Source organism: Oncorhynchus masou, chromosome 25 (assembly GCF_036934945.1).
Source record: "Oncorhynchus masou masou isolate Uvic2021 chromosome 25, UVic_Omas_1.1, whole genome shotgun sequence".
Taxonomy (NCBI): Eukaryota; Metazoa; Chordata; class Actinopteri; order Salmoniformes; family Salmonidae; genus Oncorhynchus; species Oncorhynchus masou.
The window spans coordinates 27,039,170-27,061,251 of NC_088236.1; the positions used below are offsets into that span (position 1 = coordinate 27,039,170).

At 46.7% G+C, this 22,082-nt stretch overlaps 1 protein-coding gene across 1 annotated transcript; it reads right to left on the bottom strand.

The window, feature by feature from the left end:
* Positions 1-13,932: 13,932 nt before the first annotated feature.
* Positions 13,933-22,038, bottom strand: plbd2 (phospholipase B domain containing 2). Its single transcript, XM_064937120.1, has 12 exons — positions 21,812-22,038; positions 20,657-20,750; positions 20,401-20,559; positions 20,132-20,232; positions 19,724-19,938; positions 19,425-19,519; positions 19,187-19,347; positions 18,280-18,375; positions 18,099-18,170; positions 17,780-17,932; positions 14,803-14,965; positions 13,933-14,678 (listed from the first exon to the last, which is right to left on the bottom strand). Exons 1-12 carry the CDS (start codon positions 22,015-22,017, stop codon positions 14,508-14,510), a joined length of 1,686 nt encoding a protein of 561 aa, XP_064793192.1. The 5' UTR covers positions 22,018-22,038; the 3' UTR covers positions 13,933-14,507.
* Between the last annotated feature and the right edge of the window lie 44 nt (positions 22,039-22,082).

Consider the following 22,082-nt stretch of genomic DNA (forward strand, 5'->3'; position numbering starts at 1 on the left):
GCAATATTTCGATGAAGACATTAATGAGCGAGCGGGGGCGGACGTCGTCAATATTTGTATTTATTAGGGATTCTAATTGGCAGCAGCTACTCTTCCTTGGGTCCAAACATATTGTAGCGACCCGCACAGACAGCTGTGTGTTATGTGTTAGGCTAGGAGGTGGTTGTGTTGTACTGACCAGTACCCGGTGTTCGCGGGGTCCGACATGTCAATCAACCTGCTATCTGCCAATCACGGGAATGCCTGGAATGTTCTGATGCCGGGCATCCTGGTGGTTGGCGGAGTGGCGTGGAGGGGGGTTGGGCAGGGGGGTGGAGCATTGGAAGTTAAGACCAGGTTCAGCCTTTGTTCTCTCTCTCTTACGTCTGGGCTTCCCAAGAGAAGGTCACGATTGGCTTGTGGGTTATCTGTCATCTTTTTGGCGTGTGCTACGGCCCAAACAGTAGCCTGTGTAAAGTTGGTTTAATAAACCGTCAATTCGCAAACTCAAGCCTCTGTCTGGACAATTGTTCATTTATGATCTAGTCAGGTCATTACATTGGTGTCAGAAGTAAAAACGTTGATACAAGTTAGCCAGCTAGCTAGCTGACTTATGTGGCTAGCTACCGTAGGTGAGAACGGGGATTGAAAATGCGTCGAGGGAATCCGAAAGTGAAGGTGGAGGTAGGGGACGATTATGGCCAAGGAGGTGCGTGTGAATGGACGTCGGGGGTTCTGTCTGAGGAGATCGCCAGGGCGTCGGAGCGCAGAGGCCGCTTGAGGGAGGACGTTAGAGCGATGGCGGCTGAAGCGGGCATGAGTGCTTTGTCGACTGTATTTCGCGCGCATTCTGGTGGGCGGACCGAAGTGGCGATGTCGACGCGGCGTGACGAGGAATCTGGGGCTCAGGATGTAAACAAACATGGCGGCGCCCAGTTCCCGGCTGCGTCCGTATTTGTTAAGACCCCGAAGTATTCCGGTAAGGCGGATTGGGAAGCTTTTCATGCTCAGTTTGAACTGTTAGCTCATTTTAGGGGGTGGTCGGATAAAGAAAGGGCACTGCAGTTGGCTTTATGCCTCACGGATGAAGCTCTGGCCTGTTTGATATTGATTAGCCCCGAGGACAGGCATGATTATGGTGCTTTAGTGGGAGCACTGAGGAGGCGCTATGGACAGTGTGTACAGCCCGGGCTACTGCGCTCCGAACTGAGTAATAGACGCAGGCAGCCTGGAGAGCCTCTACGGGTGCTAGCTAATGACATTGAGAGCCTCTCTCGGCGGGCATATGCTCACATGCCCCCCTCCGTGCAGAGCGAGCTAGCACGGGACCAGTTCATACAGGCGCTCTCTCCTACGGAGCTGAGCATACAGACCCAGCTGGCTCATCCTGAGTCATTGCAGACAGCCTTGGAGATGGCTTTGGAGAGGGAGCTGGTGTGGGCTGGGGCTTCAGCTGGGGCTTTGGTGTGGGTGCAGGGAGACACACCCTCTGTGCGAGCTGGGGGGCAGAGCAGCCCGGAGCCGGAAAAGCCTGCTTGGGTGGCCGAAATGACAAAACTCATTCGGGCTGTGTCGCTACAGGCGGCACGAAACACAAGCCCTGGTCCCAGGGTCTGCTGGGGTTGTGGCCAGCCAGGCCATCTGCGCCGAGATTGCCCCATGTCCCCCAGAGCTCAGGGAAACGGCTCGGGGTCCGCATAGACCAGGTAGTGCGGACCCCTGGCTTTCTATCCCAACCACCATCATCTTCAGGAGGAGCCCACCGGCACAGACGGGAAGCAAGGCTCCACTTCCCCCAGAAGCAGACGAGGGCAAGCGGATGGAGCCTGTTGTTGTGGTGGGCCGGACCTGTGTTGGGGACTTTTGTCATGTCCCTGTCACTGTGGAGGGGGTGCCCTGCTCCGCCCTGGTGGACACTGGGTCCACAGTAACCCTTGTGAGGCCAGATATTGTGCCAGGTTGGACTCAGTGTGAGCCTACAACTGTGCAGCTCCGCACAGTCACAGGTGAGCTGGCACCCATGAAAGGGAAGGGAATAATGACTCTGACAGTAGGGGGCAGGACTGTGCGTCATCCTGTGTGGGTGGCGGCTGTGCAGGACCCTTGTATCCTGGGGTTGGACTTTCTTAGGAGCACAGGCTGCCAGTTAGACCTAAATAGGGGCACACTGAGCTTCCAGGGAGGGACGGAAGTCACCATGGCCCCCCTAATGTCACATTCACTCAACCCAACAAACCCTTTACTCCAACAGTTAAAGCAGCAGAGACTCATGGCTGCGCCCCCTCCCCACAGCTGTGTGTGACTTTTCCCCAGTCCCCCTGTCACCTACGGCGGTGTGTTACATTCCCCCAGCTACCTCCATGACACAGCCCTCTGTGAGCCCGGGCCGCAACCCCCAGCCCAGCTACCCCAGATGGGAGAGGAGAGGACACTGTCTGCAGTGAGGGAGATATGGGGGAGGAACTGTGTTGGTCTTGACCCCGAGCAGCAGGAACGGTTGTGGCAGTTGCTGTTTGAATTCAGAGACAGCTTTGCGTTGAGTGAGGAAGAGGTGGGTCAGACTCATCTGGTGCAGCATGAGATCGACACAGGTGATGCTCGACCCATCAAGATGCGTCCCCGCCGTATCCCGCTGGCACGCCAGGAGGCGGCAGACAAGGCTGTGTTGGAGATGCAGCGGGCAGACTTCATTGAGCCCTCAGACAGCCCCTGGGCGGCGCCAGTCGTCATGGTTCCGAAGAAGGGGGCAAGCTGAGGTTCTGTGCGGACTACAGGCGGCTGAATGAGGTAACCAGGAAGGACTCATACCCCATACCACGTATCGATGAGTCGCTGGACCTGGTTAGGGGGTCCTCCTGGTTCTCCTCACTAGACCTCCGCAGTGGCTACTGGCAGGTGCCCCTCTCCCCAGAGGCCAGAGCCAAAACTGCGTTCTCCACTAACAGAGGACACTGGCAGTTCAAGGTCCTGTGCTTTGGCCTGTGCAACGCTCCAGCTACTTTTGAGCGTTTGATGGACAGGGTACTGGATGGCATCCCCCAACAGCAGTGTCTGGTATACCTCGATGACATCCTGGCCCATGGCAGCTCCTTCCAGTCAGCCCTGGGGGCGCTACGGCGTGTGCTGGAGAGGGTGGCTGCCGCAGGTCTGAAGCTCCACCCCGAGAAGTGCCACTTCATGAGGAGAGAGGTGTCCTTCTTGGGCCACCGAGTGGGGAAGGAGGGGATCAGCACCATGGAGGACAAGGTAGGGGCTGTCAGAGACTGGCCCACCCCCACCGACCAGCGTCAGCTGAAGAGCTTCCTGGGGCTGGCCTCGTACTACAGGAGGTTTGTACGGGGCTTCTCAAGCGTTGCTGCTCCACTGAACCGCCTGCTGCCGAAGGACAAGGCTTTCACTTGGACAGTGGAGTGTGAGGAGGCGTTCAACACCCTCAAACGTGCACTGATCGAGGCCCCCGTGCTCGCCCCCCCTGACCTCACCTTGCCCTTTATCCTGGACACAGACGCGAGCAATGTGGGCATGGGTGGGGTGCTGGCCCAGGTGGGGCCAGAGGGGGAGAGAGTGGTGGCGTACTTCAGCAAAACATTTGACAAACATGAGCGCCGCTACTGTGTCACCCGGCGGGAGCTCTTGGCTGTTGTGGCTTCCGTCAAACACTTCAAGTACTACCTGGGTGGTCTGCCCTTTACTGTAAGGACTGACCACTCTGCTCTCCAGTGGCTCATGTCTTTCAGAGAGCCAGAGGGGCAGGTGGCACGCTGGTTGGAGGAGCTTCAGCCGTATGACTTCATGGTGGTGCACAGGGCAGGGGCACGCCACTCCAACGCCGACGCCATGTCCCATCGGCCCTGTACTGCAGACGGCTGCCGCCACTGTGAACGGAGAGAGGGACCGGAGAGAGAGCTGCGGGCAGAGGAGGGTGTCTGTGCCACAGTGTGTCGGGCGAGCGGGCCTGTCTGCTGCGAGCTGCAGACTGTCGACGTGGCTGAATGGCGGCAGCAGCAGGGACGGGACACAGACCTACAGCCAGTGCTACAGTGGGTAGAGGCGCAGGTGAGGCCACCATGGGAAGAGGTGACAGCGCTCTCACTCGCGGCCAAATGGTTGTGGTCGAAGTTTGAGAGACTGCGGCTGGCTGATGGCGTGCTACAGCGGGCATGGAAGGAGTCAGCTATGGGAGAGGAGAGGTGGCAGGTGGTGGTCCCAAAAGCATTGCGGGAGGCTGTGCTCCAGAATACTCATGGAGGGGTGGGGACTGGACACTTTGGGGTCACAAAAACACTGCGCCGTCTCCGTCAGGGCTTCTACTGGGGGCAGCACAAGAGGGATGTGGAGGACTTTTGTCGCCGCTGTGACAACTGCACAGCGAGAAAGGGCCCCCCAGGCCGCTCTCATGCTCAGCTCCAACAGTTCCCAGTGGGGGCTCCCATGGAGAGGGTGGGAGTGGATGTAGTTGGGCCGTTCCCCACCACAGACAGTGGAAACCGCTGGGTGCTCACGGCCATGGGCTATTTCACAAAATGGCCCGAGGCCTATGCTCTGCCTGACCAGGAGGCAGAGACCATCGTCGACGCCCTGACAGCGGGGATGTTCAGCAGGTTTGGAGCTGCAGAGTCCATCCACAGCGACCAAGGCAGAAACTTTGAGTCCCGTGTGTTCGCCACCATGTGTGAGAGGCTGGGTATGCACAAGACCCGCACTACTCCTCTCCATCCTCAAAGTGATGGCCTTGTGGAGCGCTTCAACAAAACGCTTGGACAGCAGCTGGCCATCGTCTCTTCCAAACACCAGCGTGACTGGGACAAGCACCTGCCTATGGTCCTCATGGCATGCCGCTCCGCTGTCCAAGACTCCACCTCCTGCACGCCTGCCCTCCTCCTGCTGGGGAGAGATCCGCACCCCTGCGGAGATGGCGTTGGTCGGCCCCTGGATAGCCCTCATGTTCCTCCGGGGCCGGAGTATGCCCGGAGACTCCAGGACCGCCTGGAGACAGCCCACACCTTTGCCAGAGAGCAGCTGGTGAATGCAGGTGTGAGGCAGAAAAGGAACTATGACGTGCACACCCGGGGAAGGCACTTTGTGGCTGGGGAGCTGGTCTGGGTCTACAGCCCCCTAAGGAAAAAAAGGCAGATGCCCCAAGTTGGACAGTCACTGGGTGGGACCCTGCAGTGTCCTGGAGAGGGTAGGGGAGGTTGTGTACCGGGTGCAGCTTCCTCCCAGGGGGAGAAAGGTGGCACTGCACCGGGACAGGTTAGCCCCATACAGAGGGGCCTCTTTTCCCCAAACCCCAGGAACCCCCACAATTCCCCTCTCTGGCAATGACATTCTCCAGGCACCCACCCTCAGGTGCCGCAGACAAGGCTCCAGACAGCCCACTCCCCCTGTCTCCCCCCCTGTGTCACCGCGTGGTTCCCCAGAGCCACGGACTGTATTACCCGTTCCCGCTTCCTTGTCCCCCATGTCCCTGCCTTCATCCCCTGGTTCTCAGAGGGGCACTCTGCGACCATCACGGCCACGCAGGCAAAGGAGACCTCCGGGTCGCTTCAGAGACTTTGTTTGTTCCCTCAGGGACGAGGGACTTTGTGGTGGGGGGGCTGTGTAGCGACCCGCACAGACAGCTGTGTGTTATGTGTTAGGCTAGGAGGTGGTTGTGTTGTACTGACCAGTACCCGGTGTTCGCGGGGTCCGACATGTCAATCAACCTGCTATCTGCCAATCACGGGAATGCCTGGAATGTTCTGATGCCGGGCATCCTGGTGGTTGGCGGAGTGGCGTGGAGGGGGGTTGGGCAGGGGGGTGGAGCATTGGAAGTTAAGACCAGGTTCAGCCTTTGTTCTCTCTCTCTTACGTCTGGGCTTCCCAAGAGAAGGTCACGATTGGCTTGTGGGTTATCTGTCATCTTTTTGGTGTGTGCTACGGCCCAAACAGTAGCCTGTGTAAAGTTGGTTTAATAAACCGTCAATTCGCAAACTCAAGCCTCTGTCTGGACAATTGTTCATTTATGATCTAGTCAGGTCATTACAATATTAAGGCACTTACATTAAATATGAAACTAAATATAAAAAAGTACATCATATAACATTATTACACCACTAGATATCTACAATAAAAAATGTATAATACAACCATACTAGAATATTAGATTGTACATGTGCGTTGCTAGCTTATGTCTGAACCTTTTGTGTGTGTCTCTTCACAGTCCCTGCTGTTCCATAAGGTGTATTTTTAGCTGTTTTTTAAAATCTGATTCTACTGCATCAGTTACCTGATGTGGAATAGAGTTCCATGTAGTCATTGCTCTATGTTGTACTGTGCTTCTCCCATAGTCTCTTCTGGACTCAGGGACTGTGAAGAGACCTTTGGTGGCATGTCTTGTGGGGTATTCATGGTTGTCCAAGCTGTGTGATAGTAGCTAAAGTCACTACAGACCCGGATTCGATCCCGGGCTATATCACAACCGGCCGTGATCGGGAGTCCCATAGGGCGGCGCACAATTGGCCCAGCGTCGTCGGGGTTTGGGGAGAGTTTGGCCGGGGTGGCTTCACTTGGCTCATCGCGCTCTAGCGACTCCTTGTGGCGGGCAGGGCGTCTGCAGGCTGACCTTGGTTATCAGGTGAACGGTGTTTCCTCCGACACATTGGTGAGGCTGGCTTCCGGGTTAAGCGGGCGGGTGTTAAGAAGCGCGGTTTGGCAGGTCATGTTTCGGAGGACACATGACTCAACCTTTGCCTCCCAAGCCCGTTGGGGAGTTGCAGCGATAAGACAATATCGAAATTGGGGGGGAAAGGGGGTAAAAAATAAATAAATAGTAAGTTATTGTTGAATATTACTATTTTAATATACATAATGAAGCCTACTAGCTAGCTAGGTAGCTGAGGAATTCAGGGAGCCCATTATGCTGCTCTACCATAGTCCTAGGCTAGCTCTCAATTTCAACTCTGTTTTTAGCCAAAACTAAACGTTTATCTTTCGTTTGGCATTTTCTCTATTTTTCCCATGGTAAGTTTGTTGCACTAGCAACTGTTAGCTAACGGTTTATAGACCAAAGAATTCCCGGAAATTGTACTAATAATGGAACAGGCTTTAACTTGTTTCAATAATATTCCATTGTTTGAATCATTTTGCTTGTTCATTTAGGACCTAGGTGAAATGAAGTGTTTTAGCTGTGTGTTTTGTCAGTGTGTGTTGTTGTTAGTTACTCGACAGCCATGTTGATTGTCACTCAGGCAAATTCTGAAATGGCTGCCCGTGTCCTTGCTTGATACAATAATTTGTTTAACCATGTGTGCTTGTAATTTATTTACTTTTTTGAGGTGAGCATTACACCTGTATCTTTGCACAACTGTCTATTTTAAGTAGGCTACTGGAAAATGTAAATTGTCAACTCCCAACATTTAATTCCAAGGGTCCTTTGTTATATGACTACCATTTGAAGAGCTAGGGTGAAAAGAATGGTTCACCTCTAGGGATTAACATAACCATCAGTAGGGACATACTTTGTCTGCCTTTCACCTACACTTAAGGGAGGAATGTAAAAGATCAGTCATGGAATTTTTGGTATTTTTTTTTATCAGTTAAACAATTCTCAGAGCAGGTTCAACTTCCATGACTGCAATAAATTCCATAAATTGTCTGTCTTTCACTTAAACAATGGAGAGATACCATAAATATCAGTTTTAGTCTACTGGAATTTATTGCAGTTTTTTCACTTAAAAAATAAATAACAAATTGCTAACCTCGGAGCAGGCTCAACTTGTGTGACTGCTCAGTTCACTTGCCCCAGGCAATAGGCAATGTTTTCCCAACATGCATTTAGCAGCGGCACGCTGAATAAACTGTGCAAGATTCAACACAAGTTTTATCTGTGATTGTGTGGATTTAGTGCCCACCACAAGTGATCTTTGTAGGAGAAGTGATAAGCTAGGGAAGGCAGTACGGGAGCCAAGGTGCAGCATGACGAAATGGATTTTCCAACCTGTGGCAGAAGATGGGCAGCGACTCCACTTTTCTTGACGGTGGTGGGAAAGATGCTCCACCACTGTGGTGGCTGCAGAGAGAGGAGCTGGACTGGGATGAACAGCTGCAGGCGGCTCAGATCGATGGAAGTGCCTAGAGGCCTGAGAGGAATAATAGACACCTTAGATGTTGTAAAATTGAAATATTTATTCATGTTTACGTCACCCAACAGAGAAGTGTAGAAAGTCACAAGTATCAGAGGGCACTGTTTGTGGACAGGGCAAGGATTAAGATTAATAATAGCATGCAAGCAGTTTAATGAGACATCAAACTGATCAACAACAGAAGCAGACTCGGAAAGAGTCCTTCGGCCCAACCATCCTCCCTATTTTCTTCCTTCTCTGCTGGGTACTAACAGAGTATCCATTAAATTGACCAGATGCTCAAATGGCTGCTCTAACAATGAAAATAAATCTCTTCAAAAATAGAAGGCAGTCAGGAGGCAAGATCAGGTGGGACCATTCTAGCCAATGAGAGGGTAGATACAGTGCCTTGCGAAAGTATTCGGCCCCCTTGAACTTTGCGACCTTTTGCCACATTTCAGGCTTCAAACATAAAGATATAAAACTGTATTTTTTTGTGAAGTATCAACAACAAGTGGGACACAATCATGAAGTGGAACGACATTTATTGGATATTTCAAACTTTTTTAACAAATCAAAAACTGAAAAATTGGGTGTGCAAAATTATTCAGCCCCTTTACTTTCAGTGCAGCAAACTCTCTCCAGAAGTTCAGTGAGGATCTCTGAATGATCCAATGTTGACCTAAATGACTAATGATAATAAATACAATCCATCTGTGTGTAATCAAGTCTCCGTATAAATGTCCGTTAAAAGCGCAGAGAGCATCATGAAGAACAAGGAACACACCAGGCAGGTCCGAGATACTGTTGTGTTTTATATCTTTATGTTTGAAGCCTGAAATGTGGCAAAAGGTCGCAAAGTTCAAGGGGGCCGAATACTTTCGCAAGGCACTGTATGCATGAACAACAGGCACATCTCTGATATAAAGTGTTTTTTCTCAAAGTTGCCAGTATGTCACGTCCTACTTATATCTATTCACTCGTAACAACCTAAGCATTACGAAACTTCTATTCAATCAAATAAGCCATAACATTTTTTGTTGACCAATTTCAACACTTGTTGACCTCCAAAAACACCTTGCTTGGTGAGAAAAAAAAACACCACTTGCTGGAGAAGACAGATTTTGGGCTCAGTTATCCCTCTCGCTATGCATGGTGGTGAGTACGTTGTGACTTGTGGGTGTCTCAATGGAGCTTTGAGAGCGAGGGGTCATGGCCGTTGTGTGTATGTGTACCTGCGTTAGCATGATGGTGAGTGTAGGATCAGATCAGGTGTGTACTGTAGACTAACACAGGGATTTTGGCTGCTTGTCTCCTATGCAACCACTCTGACGGGAGGATGTCCCCTTCATTGGCAGGGCACACAGGTGGCAGTCTGGACATACATAGACAGACACGTTTTAGAGAAGGTAGACTACGTACAGACACACCAGAGGAGAGAAGGCAGAAGTGCTATCCAGGCACTCTACAGAGTTGTATGCAACAGGTGAATGAATCAGTGTATGTAAGACTAAGTATGTGTGTATCACTCACAGTATCGGAAGTAGAATGTGTATGTGCGCTGACAGTAAGGCAAGTGTGCAAGTTGCCCCACACAGATGGAGAGAACACCTGCGTCACATTTCAGCCTCTTTACCTAAGGTAATTGTCAAGTTGTATTGCTGCTAGTTAATTCATCTTGACAAAACTGGACATCTCATTTATGTATTATAAAGAATGGTTTCATATAAAACCAATTAACAATAGCATGAAATGTGCAACATTAGCTGTTAGACCTGCCAATACCATTGCATGGAGGTGGAGGTTGCTCAGGAATTGGATGTCTGAGCTCTCCTTTACAGCCAGCGGCACCCACAGGAACAAAATGGGTGATGGCTTGAGGGCTCTGGGTGAAATTAGGCAATGCTGTTCTACCTGAATGGAGGAGAGGAACCCATCTCCATTACTGTGACATTGGCTCTCACACAGAACTTGTGGGCCAATGAGGCCAGGAAGTGGTTCCAGTCCTTTGAAAGAAAATATGCATTTCCATTTTCCTGTTAATCTACAGTAGTCTGCAGTCTGCTACCCCAACAGGGAATGTTTTGACCTGCATGCCCAAGATGCATTTAGCAAACAGACTGCCAGGAACCCATGACACACCTGTAATACAACAGATTGCTGCTATAAAAACTGACGGCTATACAGAATTCAGACAAATAAACCACAAGAGCATTGCATTCGCCACGTGATTTAGAAACAGGTCCACAGGGATGACGTGGTTTAGTCCAACATCAAGCCTCGAGCTGTTCTCTGCAATACTACCGCACATTGCTTGCCATGTTGTCAAGGTTAAGACAGACAACAGAATTTACCAGGCAAAGTACAACTTCCGTATCTGTTTTTCTTGATATCAAAAGTGCAGCACCTAGCTAGCCACACATCCCCATACTGTCTAGCTCTCCAGCTAACTTGGATCCGAAGTTAACCAGCTAGCAAGCATGCTTTGATACAATTGCAAACTAAATCATGACCATCCAGCTCTTAACTAGCTACATCTGAAGTAAGCAGTTCACATGAGATAACTAGCTAGTACTAGTAACGGTTACTGGTAGTTACATTTCAAACTCAGTTTATGAAGGAATATTTATGACCATTGAATTGAAAGGCAGAGGAATCAGAAAGATCAAACTCAGATAAACAGTTGATTGGTGGAAAGCAGAGCCACCTGCATTGTCATTGGATCTAAAAAGGTGTGATGACCGTATATCCCTTTTTTCAGTCAGAATTGTTTTGCTTTCAGGACACTTTTTGCATTACTTTGATACGAAGTGATTTTCGTAGCAGGTTTGGAGAGCATTTTCGCTAACTTTCGCTATCAAATCAAATGTATTTATATAGCCCTTCGTACATCAGCTGATATCTCAAAGTGCTGTACAGAAACCCAGTCTAAAACCCCAAACAGCAAGCAATGCAGGTGTAGAAGCATGGTGGCTAGGAAAAACTCCCTAGAAAGGCCAAAACCTAGGAAGAAACCTAGAGAGGCACCAGGCTATGTGGGGTGGCCAGTCCTCTTCTGGCTGTGCCGGGTGAAGATTATAACAGAACATGGTCAAGATGTTCAAATGTTCATAAATGACCAGCATGGTCGAATAATAATAAGGCAGAACAGTTGAAACTGGAGCAGCAGCACGGTCAGGTGGACTGGGGACAGCAAGGAGTCATCATGTCAGGTAGTCCTGGGGCATGGTCCTCCGAGAGAGAGAAGGAGAGAATTAGAGAACGCACACTTAGATTCCCACATGACACCGAATAGGACAGGAGAAGTACTCCAGATATAACAAACTGACCCTAGCCCCCCGACACAAACTACTGAAGCATAAATACTGGAGGCTGAGACAGGAGGGGTCAGGAGACACTGTGGCATCATCCGAGGACACCCACAGACAGGGCCAAACAGGAAGGATATAACCCCACCCACTTTACTAAAGCACAGCCCCCATACCACTAGAGGGATATCTTCAACCACCAACTTACCATCCTGAGACAAGGCTAAGTATAGCCCACAAAGATCTCCGCCACGGCACAACCCAAGGGGGGGCGCCAACCCAGACAGGATGACCACATCAGTGAATCAACCCACTCAGGTGATGCACCCCTTCCAGGGACGGCATGAGAGAGCCCCAGTAAGCCAGTGACTCAGCCCCTGTAATAGGGTTAGAGGCAGAGAATCCCAGTGGAAAGAGGGGAACTGGCCAGGCAGAGACAGCATGGGCGGTTCGTTGCTCCAGAGACTTCCTGTTCACCTTCCCACTCCTGGGCCAGACTACACTCAATCATATGACCCACTGAAGAGATGAGTCTTCAGTAAAGACTTAAAGGTTGAGACCGAGTTTGCGTCTCTGACATGGGTAGGCAGACCATTCCATAAAAATGGAGTTCTATAGGAGAAAGCCCTGCCTCCAGCTGTTTGCTTAGAAATTCTAGGGACAATTAGGAGGCCTGCGTCTTGTGACCGTAGCGTACATGTAGGTATGTACGGCAGGACCAAATCAGAGAGATAGGTAGGAGCAAGCCCATGTAATGCTTTGTAGGTTAGCAGTAAAACCTTGAAATCAGCCCTTGCCTTGACAGGAAGCCAGTGTAGAGAGGCTAGCACTGGAGTAATATGATAATGTTTTGGTTCTAGTCAGGATTCTAGCAGCCGTATTTAGCACTAACTGAAGTTTATTTAGTGCTTTATCCGGGTAGCCGGAAAGTAGAGCATTGCAGTAGTCTAACCTAGAAGTGACAAAAGCATGGATTCATTTTTCTGCATAATTTTTGGACAGAAATTTCTGATTTTTGCAATGTTACGTAGATGGAAAAAAGCTGTCCTTGAAATGGTCTTGATATGTTCTTCAAAAGAGAGAACAGGGTCCAGAGTAACGCCGAGGTCCTTCACAGTTTTATTTGAGACGACTGTACAACCATTGAGATTAATTGTCAGATTCAACAGAAGATCTCTTTGTTTCTTGGGACCTAGAACAAGCATCTCTGTTTTGTCCGAGTTTAAAAGTAGAAAATTTGCAGCCATCCACTTATGTCTGAAACACATGTTTCTAGTGAGGGCAATTTTGGGGCTTCACCATGTTTCATTGAAATGTACAGCTGTGTCATCCGCATAGCAGTGAAAGTTAACATTATGTTTTCGAATAACATCCCCAAGAGGTAAAATATATAGTGAAAACAATAGTGGTCCTAAAACGGAACCTTGAGGAACACAGAAATTTACAGTTGATTTGTCAGAGGACAAACCATTCACAGAGACAAACTAAGATCTAAACCAGGCCAGAACTTGTCCGTGTAGACCAATTTGGGTTTCCAATCTCTCCAAAAGAATGTGGTGATTGATGGTATCAAAAGCAGCACTAAGGTCGAGGAGCATGAGTACAGATGCAGAGCCTCAATCCGATGCCATTTACCACCTTCACAAGTGCCGTCTCAGTGCTATGATGGGGTCTAAAACCAGACTGAAGCATTTCGTATACATTGTTTGTCTTCAGGAAGGCAGTGAGTTGCTGCGCAACAGCCTTTTCTAAAATTTTTGAGAGGAATGGAAGATTCGATATAGGCCGACAGTTTTTTATATTTTCTGGGTCAAGGTTTGGCTTTTTCAAGAGAGGCTTTATCACTGCCACTTTTAGTGAGTTTGGTACACATCCGGTGGATTGAGAGCAGTTTATTGTGTTCAACATAGGAGGGCCAAGCACAGGAAGCAGCTCTTTCAGTAGTTTAGTTGGAATAGGGTCCAGTATGCAGCTTGAAGGTTTAGAGGCCATGATTATTTTCATCATTGTGTCAAGAGATATAGTACTAAAACACTTGAGCATCTCTCTTGATCCTAGGTCCTGGCAGAGTTGTGCAGACCCAGGACAACTGAGCTTTGAAGGAATACGCAGATTTAAAGAGGAGTCCGTAATTTGCTTTCTAATAATCATAATCTTTTCCTCAAAGAAGTTCATGAATTTATCACTGCTGAAGTGAAAGTCATCCTCTCTTTTGGGGAATGCTGCTTTTTAGTTAGCTTTGCGACAGTATCAAAAAGGAATTTCGGATTGTTCTTATTTTCCTCAATTAAGTTAAAAAAATAGGATGATCGAGCAGCAGTAAGGGCTCTTCGGTACTGCACGGTACGAGAACCCTTTTCCTAACAACCTGTCTTCTAACCTGCTACCAAAAAGTCCTGCTATGAAAAAGTGGCGAGAAAAGAAATGTTTCTCTTTTGCTTTCAGGTAGGCTTCAGAAAGTATGTGCCTTCTGATAGAACAGTGTCAGACAACAAAAGATGGTATGCCAGCTTTGTATTTATGAATAAGCTACAGTACACAACTGAAGTTCAAAACTCATTTAATGACAACCATTGACCATTGAATAAAAAAAAACTGAACACATTCAAGCCTTTATCTGTCAAATGAGAAATGTAATACATATTTTGATCTGAATACGGTCTTAATAACGTTTATGAATTAAATGAGTTGACCAGTGCCTTAGCAGCATGAATCAAATGGTAGAATACTTTAGGATTCAAATTGAAAACAGATTTAAAAATGGAAAACAAAAATCATTCTCTATTGCCCAAACAAAGTATTTTTTGTGCGTCTAAGAGGTACAATTTCCTACCTCAATATTGTCAATAGTGGAAGTCTCATTTCAAACAGAGTTATACCATCTCACATTACATTCAATATGAGACAGCCAGTATGAGCAAAAAAATTTTTTAACTGTTAAAACACATTCCCTTATCTCAAACAGCAGTGCAGTAAACATATGCTTACTGTTGTACTGTATATCCATTTGCATTACATTTGTAATCATTTCCCCTTTTCAAATGAAATCCAGCACCCCTCAGTTTATTTTCTTACACTGATGGATGTGTGCGTGTAGGGTTCATTTAAAGGTTACGGGTTAGGTAGACCAGGTGACATGTATAGGTGTGAAATCCCAGGTGTCGGGGTGTCCCATGTGCATCAGGTCTGAGTAGGGAGAGGAACTCCACTGGAAAGCAGGTACCTGGTCCCACGTGGGTCCACTCGCTGCCAAGAACCCAAACTCACGCCACATCTCATAAGACGTCACCTACACACAAGGAAAGGTACGCACACAGCCAATTAGTGATACCCACAGGAGGCATGACATTACAGCTCACCTAATTCTACTTAGATGGAGGAGCAAGACAAAAGTAGAGGGAGTACAGCCTTACCTTCATATCCGTTCCACCATGTGGTCTCTGCTTCAGCGCTCCAAAGGGATATGTCCCGTTAGCCTGGTTCAGGTCGGAGCGGGCCGAGATGGTGTTCTCCCCGTTAGCAGGCGGGTCGCAGCCCTTGCACCGTGACAATGGGTCCTCTTTAAAGTTATTATACCTACACAGAGAGAGCGGGAAGGGATATTTTTATACATAGGCTAAAATGTCAGTAGGGGTACTCGTATACAGGTCAGGTGTGGACAATTCCACAGTAATGGAATTGAGCTGAGACTCCGATTTTTCACTTAAAAAGCTATGCCAAACAAAACATACAACTCTGCACAAGGACTACTTTTAACCATTTACACTGAACATTTTCCAAAACATTTACTGGAAGAACTGTACAGATGCAAAGTTTAGAAACATCTTCCTCAGTTTATGTGTCCAAATTTTCCAAAAACTTAAATACCTGATCTAAATTAAGATTCAACCATGTCTGCAGAACAAATGGGGTGTCAGCTATGACATGACACATTGAGAAAATCTCCTGGATATTGAACTACAGTGAGTGAAGTGGATTTACACCTGGCAACGGAATTGCAGTAACGGAATCATGGGTTCCTGATGTGTACTACAAAGAAATGCATTACTATGAATGTAATTCTCTTCATGGTGATTCTTTCTAAATAGGTACAAAAAGGTATAAATATGCAATATCCAAGTTTGTATATTTGGGTATTATTCTACACAGTGGCTATTATTTTAATGAGCTCTGCCCCAAACAAGACAAAATTTGGATGGTCCAGACTAGAGGTCGACCGATTAATTGGAATGGCCGATTAATTAGGGCCAATATCAAGTTTTCATAACAATCGGAAATCGGTATTTTTGGGCACCGATTTGCCGATTTAAAAAAAAAAAAAAAAAGTATATTAAAAAAATGGAATACCTTTTATTTAACTAGGCAAGTCAGTTAAGAACACATTCTTATTTTCAATGACGGCCTAGGAACGATGGGTTACTCGAATGCAGTAAACCAAGGTAAGTTGCGAGCTAGCATTAAACTTATCTTGTAAAAAAACAATCAATCATAATCACAAGGAAACTGTACATGGTTGATGATATTACTAGACATTATCTAGCGTGTCCTGCGTTGCACATGATCTGACTGAGCATACAAGTATCTGACTGAGCGGTGGTAGGCAGAAGCAGGCGCGTAAACATACATCCAAACAGCACTTTCGTGCGTTTTGTCAGCAGCTCTTCATTGTGCGTCAAGCATTGCGCTGTTTATCACTTCAAGCCTATCAACTTCCGGGATAAGGCTGGTGTAACCGAAGTGAAATGGCTAGCTAGTTAGCGCGCACTAATAGCGTTTCAAACTTCACTCGCTCTGAGCCTTGCAGTGGTTGTTTCCCTTGCTCTGCATGGGTAACGCTGCTTGGAGGGTGGCTGTTGTCGTTGTGTTCCTGGTTCGAGCACAGGGAGGAGCGAGGAGAGGGACGGAAGCTATACTGCTACACTGGCAATACTAAAGTGCCTATAAGAACATCCAATAGTCAAAGGTTAATGAAATACAAATGGTATAGAGGGAAATAGTCCTATAATAACTACAACCTAAAACTTAACTGGGAATATTGAAGACTCATGTTAAAAGGAACCACCAGCTTTCATATGTTCTCATGTTCTGAGCATGGAACTGAAACGTTAGCTTTCTTACATAGCACATATTGCACTTTTACTTTCTTCTCCAACACTCTGTTTTTGCATTATTTAAACCAAATTGAACATGTTTCATTATTTACTTGAGGCTAAATTAATTTTGTTGATGTATTATATTAAGTTAAAATAAATGTTCATTCCGTATTGTTGTAATTGTCATTATTACAACAACAAAAAAAGTATTTATTTAAATCGGCCGTTGAAAAATCATAATCGGTCAACCTCTCGTCCAGACCAAATCTGAACCAATCATATACGTCTACGTTTCACAAGTTTGGACATCAATGTACAGCACAACACACATCTACCAAAATTGAATTTGCTACTGGCAGTTTGATGCTGATTGATATCTCAGTTCACCTCCTTGAAAGAAGCATTTATTTTGACGTTTTCAAATTGAGGACAGGGAAGAGAGAATATTAACGTTGGTTGCGAGATACAAAAGAATAACAGACAGAAGAAGAGAGAATATTTCCACAGCTCCACGGGCTCTTTTCGCGATTGGCGAAAGCATCATATTTGAAGTAAGTTTTAAGGTTCAGAACAGGTAATCAAATGGCTACCCGGACTATTTGCATTGTATGCCCCCGCCCAACCCCTCTTTTTGCGCTGCTGCTACTCTGTTTATCATATATGCATTGTTACTAACTATACATTCATGTACATTCTACCTCAATTGGGCCGACCAACCAGTGCTCCCGCACATTGGCTAACCGGGCTATCTGCATTGTGTCCCACCCACCACCCGCTAACCCCTCTTTTACGCTACTGCTACTCTCTGTTCATCATATATGCATAGTCACTAACCATATCTACATGTACATACTACCTCAATCAGCCTGACTAACCAGTGTCTGTATGTAGCCTTGCTACTTTTATAGCCTCGCTAATGTATATAGCCTGTCTTTTTACTGTTGTTTTATTTCTTTACCTACCTATTGTTCACCTAATACCTTTTTTGCACTATTGGTTAGAGCCTATAAGTAAGCATTTCACTGTAAGGTCTACTACACCAGTTGTATTCGGCCACGTAACAAATAAACTTTGATTTGGACCCATTGTCCATCTGTTTGACCACTTATCAAAGCCTTTGCTTATTCCAAATGTATGCCTTAATTAAAATTTTTAAAACACTTTTGACATGCTCCTATAAACTTCACATTGGTGCTCATGGGTCCTATTACATGGAAATGACCGTGTATAAAAGCAGGTCTGTCCATCTCCCTCCTGTGACACATTTGGATTGAAGCCTCTGAATGGAGGCGTGTACCTCATGAGGCGGACCATGGAGTCCATGTCTGTGACGTGTGATTGGTTCCTTCTGAAGATCTGGGCTCGAGGATTCATGTCCAGAGAAAACCATGGACCAAACTGCTCTACCAGTTCTCTACAGCCGCTGGCATTAAACACCTCCTCATAGTACCTACACAAACACAAAGCGAGAGTGTGCGTCACACATATACACGTTAAAGCTGAACAAAGTATAACCATCCTCTCCAACACCTGCAAGACCGACACCATCAACTCCTCTTTTTATTAATAATATAGTCATTACTAGTGTGTGGTAGTTTGATGTTATTGGTACTTACGGGATGTTGTAACTAGACCAGTAGCCTTTCTGCAGCAATTCCTGGGTTTTGTCAGAGTGAACAACTAGCCCACTACAGAACAGAACCACACACACCTATTAATGTTACTGATAAATAACCAGCCCATTTCTCAAAATGTATATGTGTTGAGAGGTTGTTGTGTGTGTGTTGCCTGTCTTACGGGATCTGCTCCAGCACAGTAAACAGCTGCTCCTTAGTCTCTGTCATCCCTGGAGTGAAATGCCTGTAGTCCACTATCATCCACTGGTTATTATACCTAACACACACACACACACACACACGAGGGAATACATTAACTTTAAAAGGTAGACACTATGTGGTATGTGGGTCTGTTTAGAGGCTGAGTAATTAATGACTATGATACACTAGTCAGTCTCAGGTTCCACTGTGCTGAGTAACTGAGGCTGATAAGACACTGTGTAGATATTCTAGAGATCAGAGAAGACTGGTAGAAGGAGCTATAGGCGGACGGCTCATTGTCATGTCGGGAATGGAATAAATGGAACGGTATCAAACATATGGAAACCACATGTTGGACTCCATTCTATTCCAGCCATAACAACGTCTATAGCTCCTCCCACTAGCTTCCACTGATAGGCTAGAGAAATAAACAAAAAAGCTGCAGAAGACAGATAAATGTAACCATACAAAACAACATGAGTGCGTCACTTTTGACCTCAGGGGACTTTGGCCTGAGTGGGCATTACTGATAAGTCCCAGCCCTGCTTTCCCAGGCCTGCCTGAAGTGTGTGTCATAAAAGACAACTCAGCACTTTAGAGACACTACTTTATCAGCTGACTTAACTGCTGACTCTGTCCTCCCCCCACTCATGATATTTAAATGTGATGTTTTATAAACTCGATTATAGTTTTACTTCCCTTCATTCCTTAAAAAGATAGTTCCCTTCACTCTTCCTCTCCTAGTTTCCTTTAAATGGATAGTTCAAAAGCCTGTACGAGAGTTGGTTTGCAGAGCTCCAGTCTGACTGAACCGGAGAGATAACCTACATGGTGGACATCTACAGGAAAAAGGGGAAATGTCAACCAGAGGGACCACAGAGACTTACGTTCCGCTGTTGTGTTTGCTGAAAATCTCTGCCCATGCCTTGCCAGTTGTAGCCAGCCGATTGGCTACGATGTTCCTCAGCCACTCCATCACTGCTCCGGTTGGTTGAACAAACTTCCAGAGGGCGGGGTTACTGTTGCCAATGGTAGTCTCCAGAGTAACCTGAGGGACATCTTTAAAATAAAAAGACTACACACACTGTATATGCTATGTCCACACATATTACACACAGCTCTCACCAGCCCAGTGCTAAGGATGTAGAAGTCATCTCCAGAGAAGATGGAGCCTGGGTAGGAAGAGAACGCCTGGGTTCCCCCAGGGATCATATCACTGTCTGAGAACAACAGAACACAGAAATCAAACTCAAAATATAGAACTCTGAACCACATAACTCATGTTTGGACTTTCCCAGTGTTCAGATGCAGAGTTTCAAGGAGTGTTTCATGAAGAGTGTATATGTTAGGGGGAAAGGGGGGACGTTGAGACGCTGTAGGCAGAGTTAAGTTATCCTTATGAGAGGTTTAGGGGTTAGGGTTACCTGTAGGAGAGACACGGTAGGCAAACTGGTACTTTTTTAGGATGCGCAGCATGGCCTGGTAGATGTTCCAGGTATCATGAGACACCAGTAGATCCTTGTTGCCAGGCAACAGCTTGATGAGGGCGGAGCAAGAGCCGGAGCCCAGAGTCCGTGAATGGCTGGATTTGTTTAGGGCCCCTTCAAGATCCTCTAGGTCTCCTCCCATCTGGAAAAGTCTGAATAGCCACATAAGAATTGAGGGTTGTCAGAGCTGTGATGCAAGGCATGATTGGCCACACTTCATTTAGCTCACCCCATTGGAACCATTTACATTGCTCCGGAGATGGGTACTCCACGTTAAATCAAGGGCGCTTACAGACTGTCACTAATGGGGTGAACTCAAATCCACCAATCACAGACCACACTTACAGGAAGCCAAAGGGGTTGAGAGTGAAAGGGCCACTGGGAAATGACAGCTGATCATTGTAGCCGTCCTCCAGACCTTTCAGCTGCAGCAACGCCAACCGCACCTGAGAGAGAAAGTCTAAATGAAAAATATTCTCTACTAAGATGTTCTTAGATCCCAAATGTGTACTGAATGAGCCACACTAGCAATAATTCTTTACTGTTTAGACACAGAGAAAAGGCGCAGACACTTCATAATTTAGCATGCTGGCTGACCCAGACCCAGCCAGTACCTGGTGCCAGTAGGGACAGTGTGGATGCTCCTCTATCTGCTGTCTGACCCATTGCAGGTTGGAAGTGATGTAATCCTTTAGTCTCTGGCAGAATCCCGACTCGAAGGTAAACGGACCGCAGTACCCCATAAGTGTGTTCATCCAGTGCTTATAGATCAGCTGAGACAAACACACACAATCAGCTATAGATTGACTCCACTGCCCCAGCAGGATATGGTTTTAGGTCAGGGGTTGGGGCAGATGGTCTCTACCTTACCTGGGAGGTGACTGCAGCCTCAACGGCCCCGGAAGCATACGCCTGGATACTATCATTATAGCGTCCGCTAGTGGTCACTTCCAGATATGCCCAGCTGAGGGAGAGAACACATAGTAAATACATCATGATCAAATTTGTTTGGGTGAGGAGTTCAACTCTGAATGGTTGTTTTGGACTGTCATAGGCAGTGTGGCTTATAATACTGGTATACAGTCATTTTTACATTGAAGCAGGCCTTAGTAAGCTACTGTAATTGCATTCTTTTTTTCCCCAAAAACGGGAGCATAGGCCTTCTTCCCAGAAGGGTTAGCGAAAAGTTAAGGTTAGGGAAGAGTTAGCTAACATGCTAAGTAGTTGTAAAGTAGGTAAAAAGTAGTAACTGGCAACCTTTTGGTAGCTAGACGTTCACGTTATACGCCCACTCATCCACCCTACTTTCATTTTTGCCTTAAGTAATCTAATTTATAGAACCACACCAATTTCAGTGTACCGGATTTAATTTACTATGTTACGTCTAGTCTATGAGTCCAGGCTCCAGGGCAGGACATAGAAACTCAATAATATATTGATAAGTAAATATCTAACAACTCGTCTTTTGCATGAATCGTACCAAACTATACCGCAAATAAAGGGTGTTATTGTAAGCATAACAAGTGACTGTAGGGCGTTTTTCAGGCAGCGTTAATCCTCGTTTACGTATGCATATATTTTTATGACAGGTCTGATGCGTATGTATGGCGTGCGCCAAGTTTATACATCTCGTTATTTCTGTACAAATCTCGGGTGAAATTTATGCACCGTTTATAAATGAGGCCCTTGTGGATTTAAAAATGTTCTGTTCATATTAGAATTTGGAACAATTGGTTACATTTTATTTCAAACCTAGACTTACACATCTCTTTATTCCGCAACATGGGGACAACATCGCCTGCCATACCCCAATGATCAATCCAACGTTATTGTCTAGACTTATTCAGAAGTCATATTCTGATAAAATGGTTGTGGTAACTCGCTGTTTACCCAAACGCATATTTGTATTCCTACATCGTCTATGAACCTAGATTAGCTCTGGTCCAGGGAGTTGGTGCGCGTTAGCGGAGGAACTCGGTAATGCCCTAGCCCAGAGATACAGCTACATCAGATGACTGAATTTACCCCGAGTTCTTGATGTCGTCGGTAAAGTTCGCCCAGGCTACATAGTCGTCTCGGAACCCCTCCTCCAAGGACAGCTGGCCAGTTTGTTTATCGAGAACTGCAGAATGAATCTCGGCCCGAACTGAGGTCCATGATAAATAAAAAACACATGAAAACATAAACATCTTCTCTGTTGTTACTGACATCTGTGTGCGCCTGTCAGCCATTTTTAGCAATATAGTTCATGTGACCAAAGATGAAGGAATTTCAAAATAAAAGTCTAACCCTCTAA

Bases quoted from the DNA above. Each gene is read 5' to 3' on its own strand.
- plbd2 (XM_064937120.1), bottom strand. From the start codon at position 22,017: ATGGCTGACAGGCGCACACAGATGTCAGTAACAACAGAGAAGATGTTT. The intron at 18,376-19,186 runs GTAAGTCTCTGT...TGTGTGTGTTAG, and splicing joins AGCAAACACAACAGCGGAAC to GTATAATAACCAGTGGATGA. The intron at 18,171-18,279 runs GTAAGACAGGCA...TCTGTTCTGTAG, and splicing joins ACTGTGCTGGAGCAGATCCC to TGGGCTAGTTGTTCACTCTG.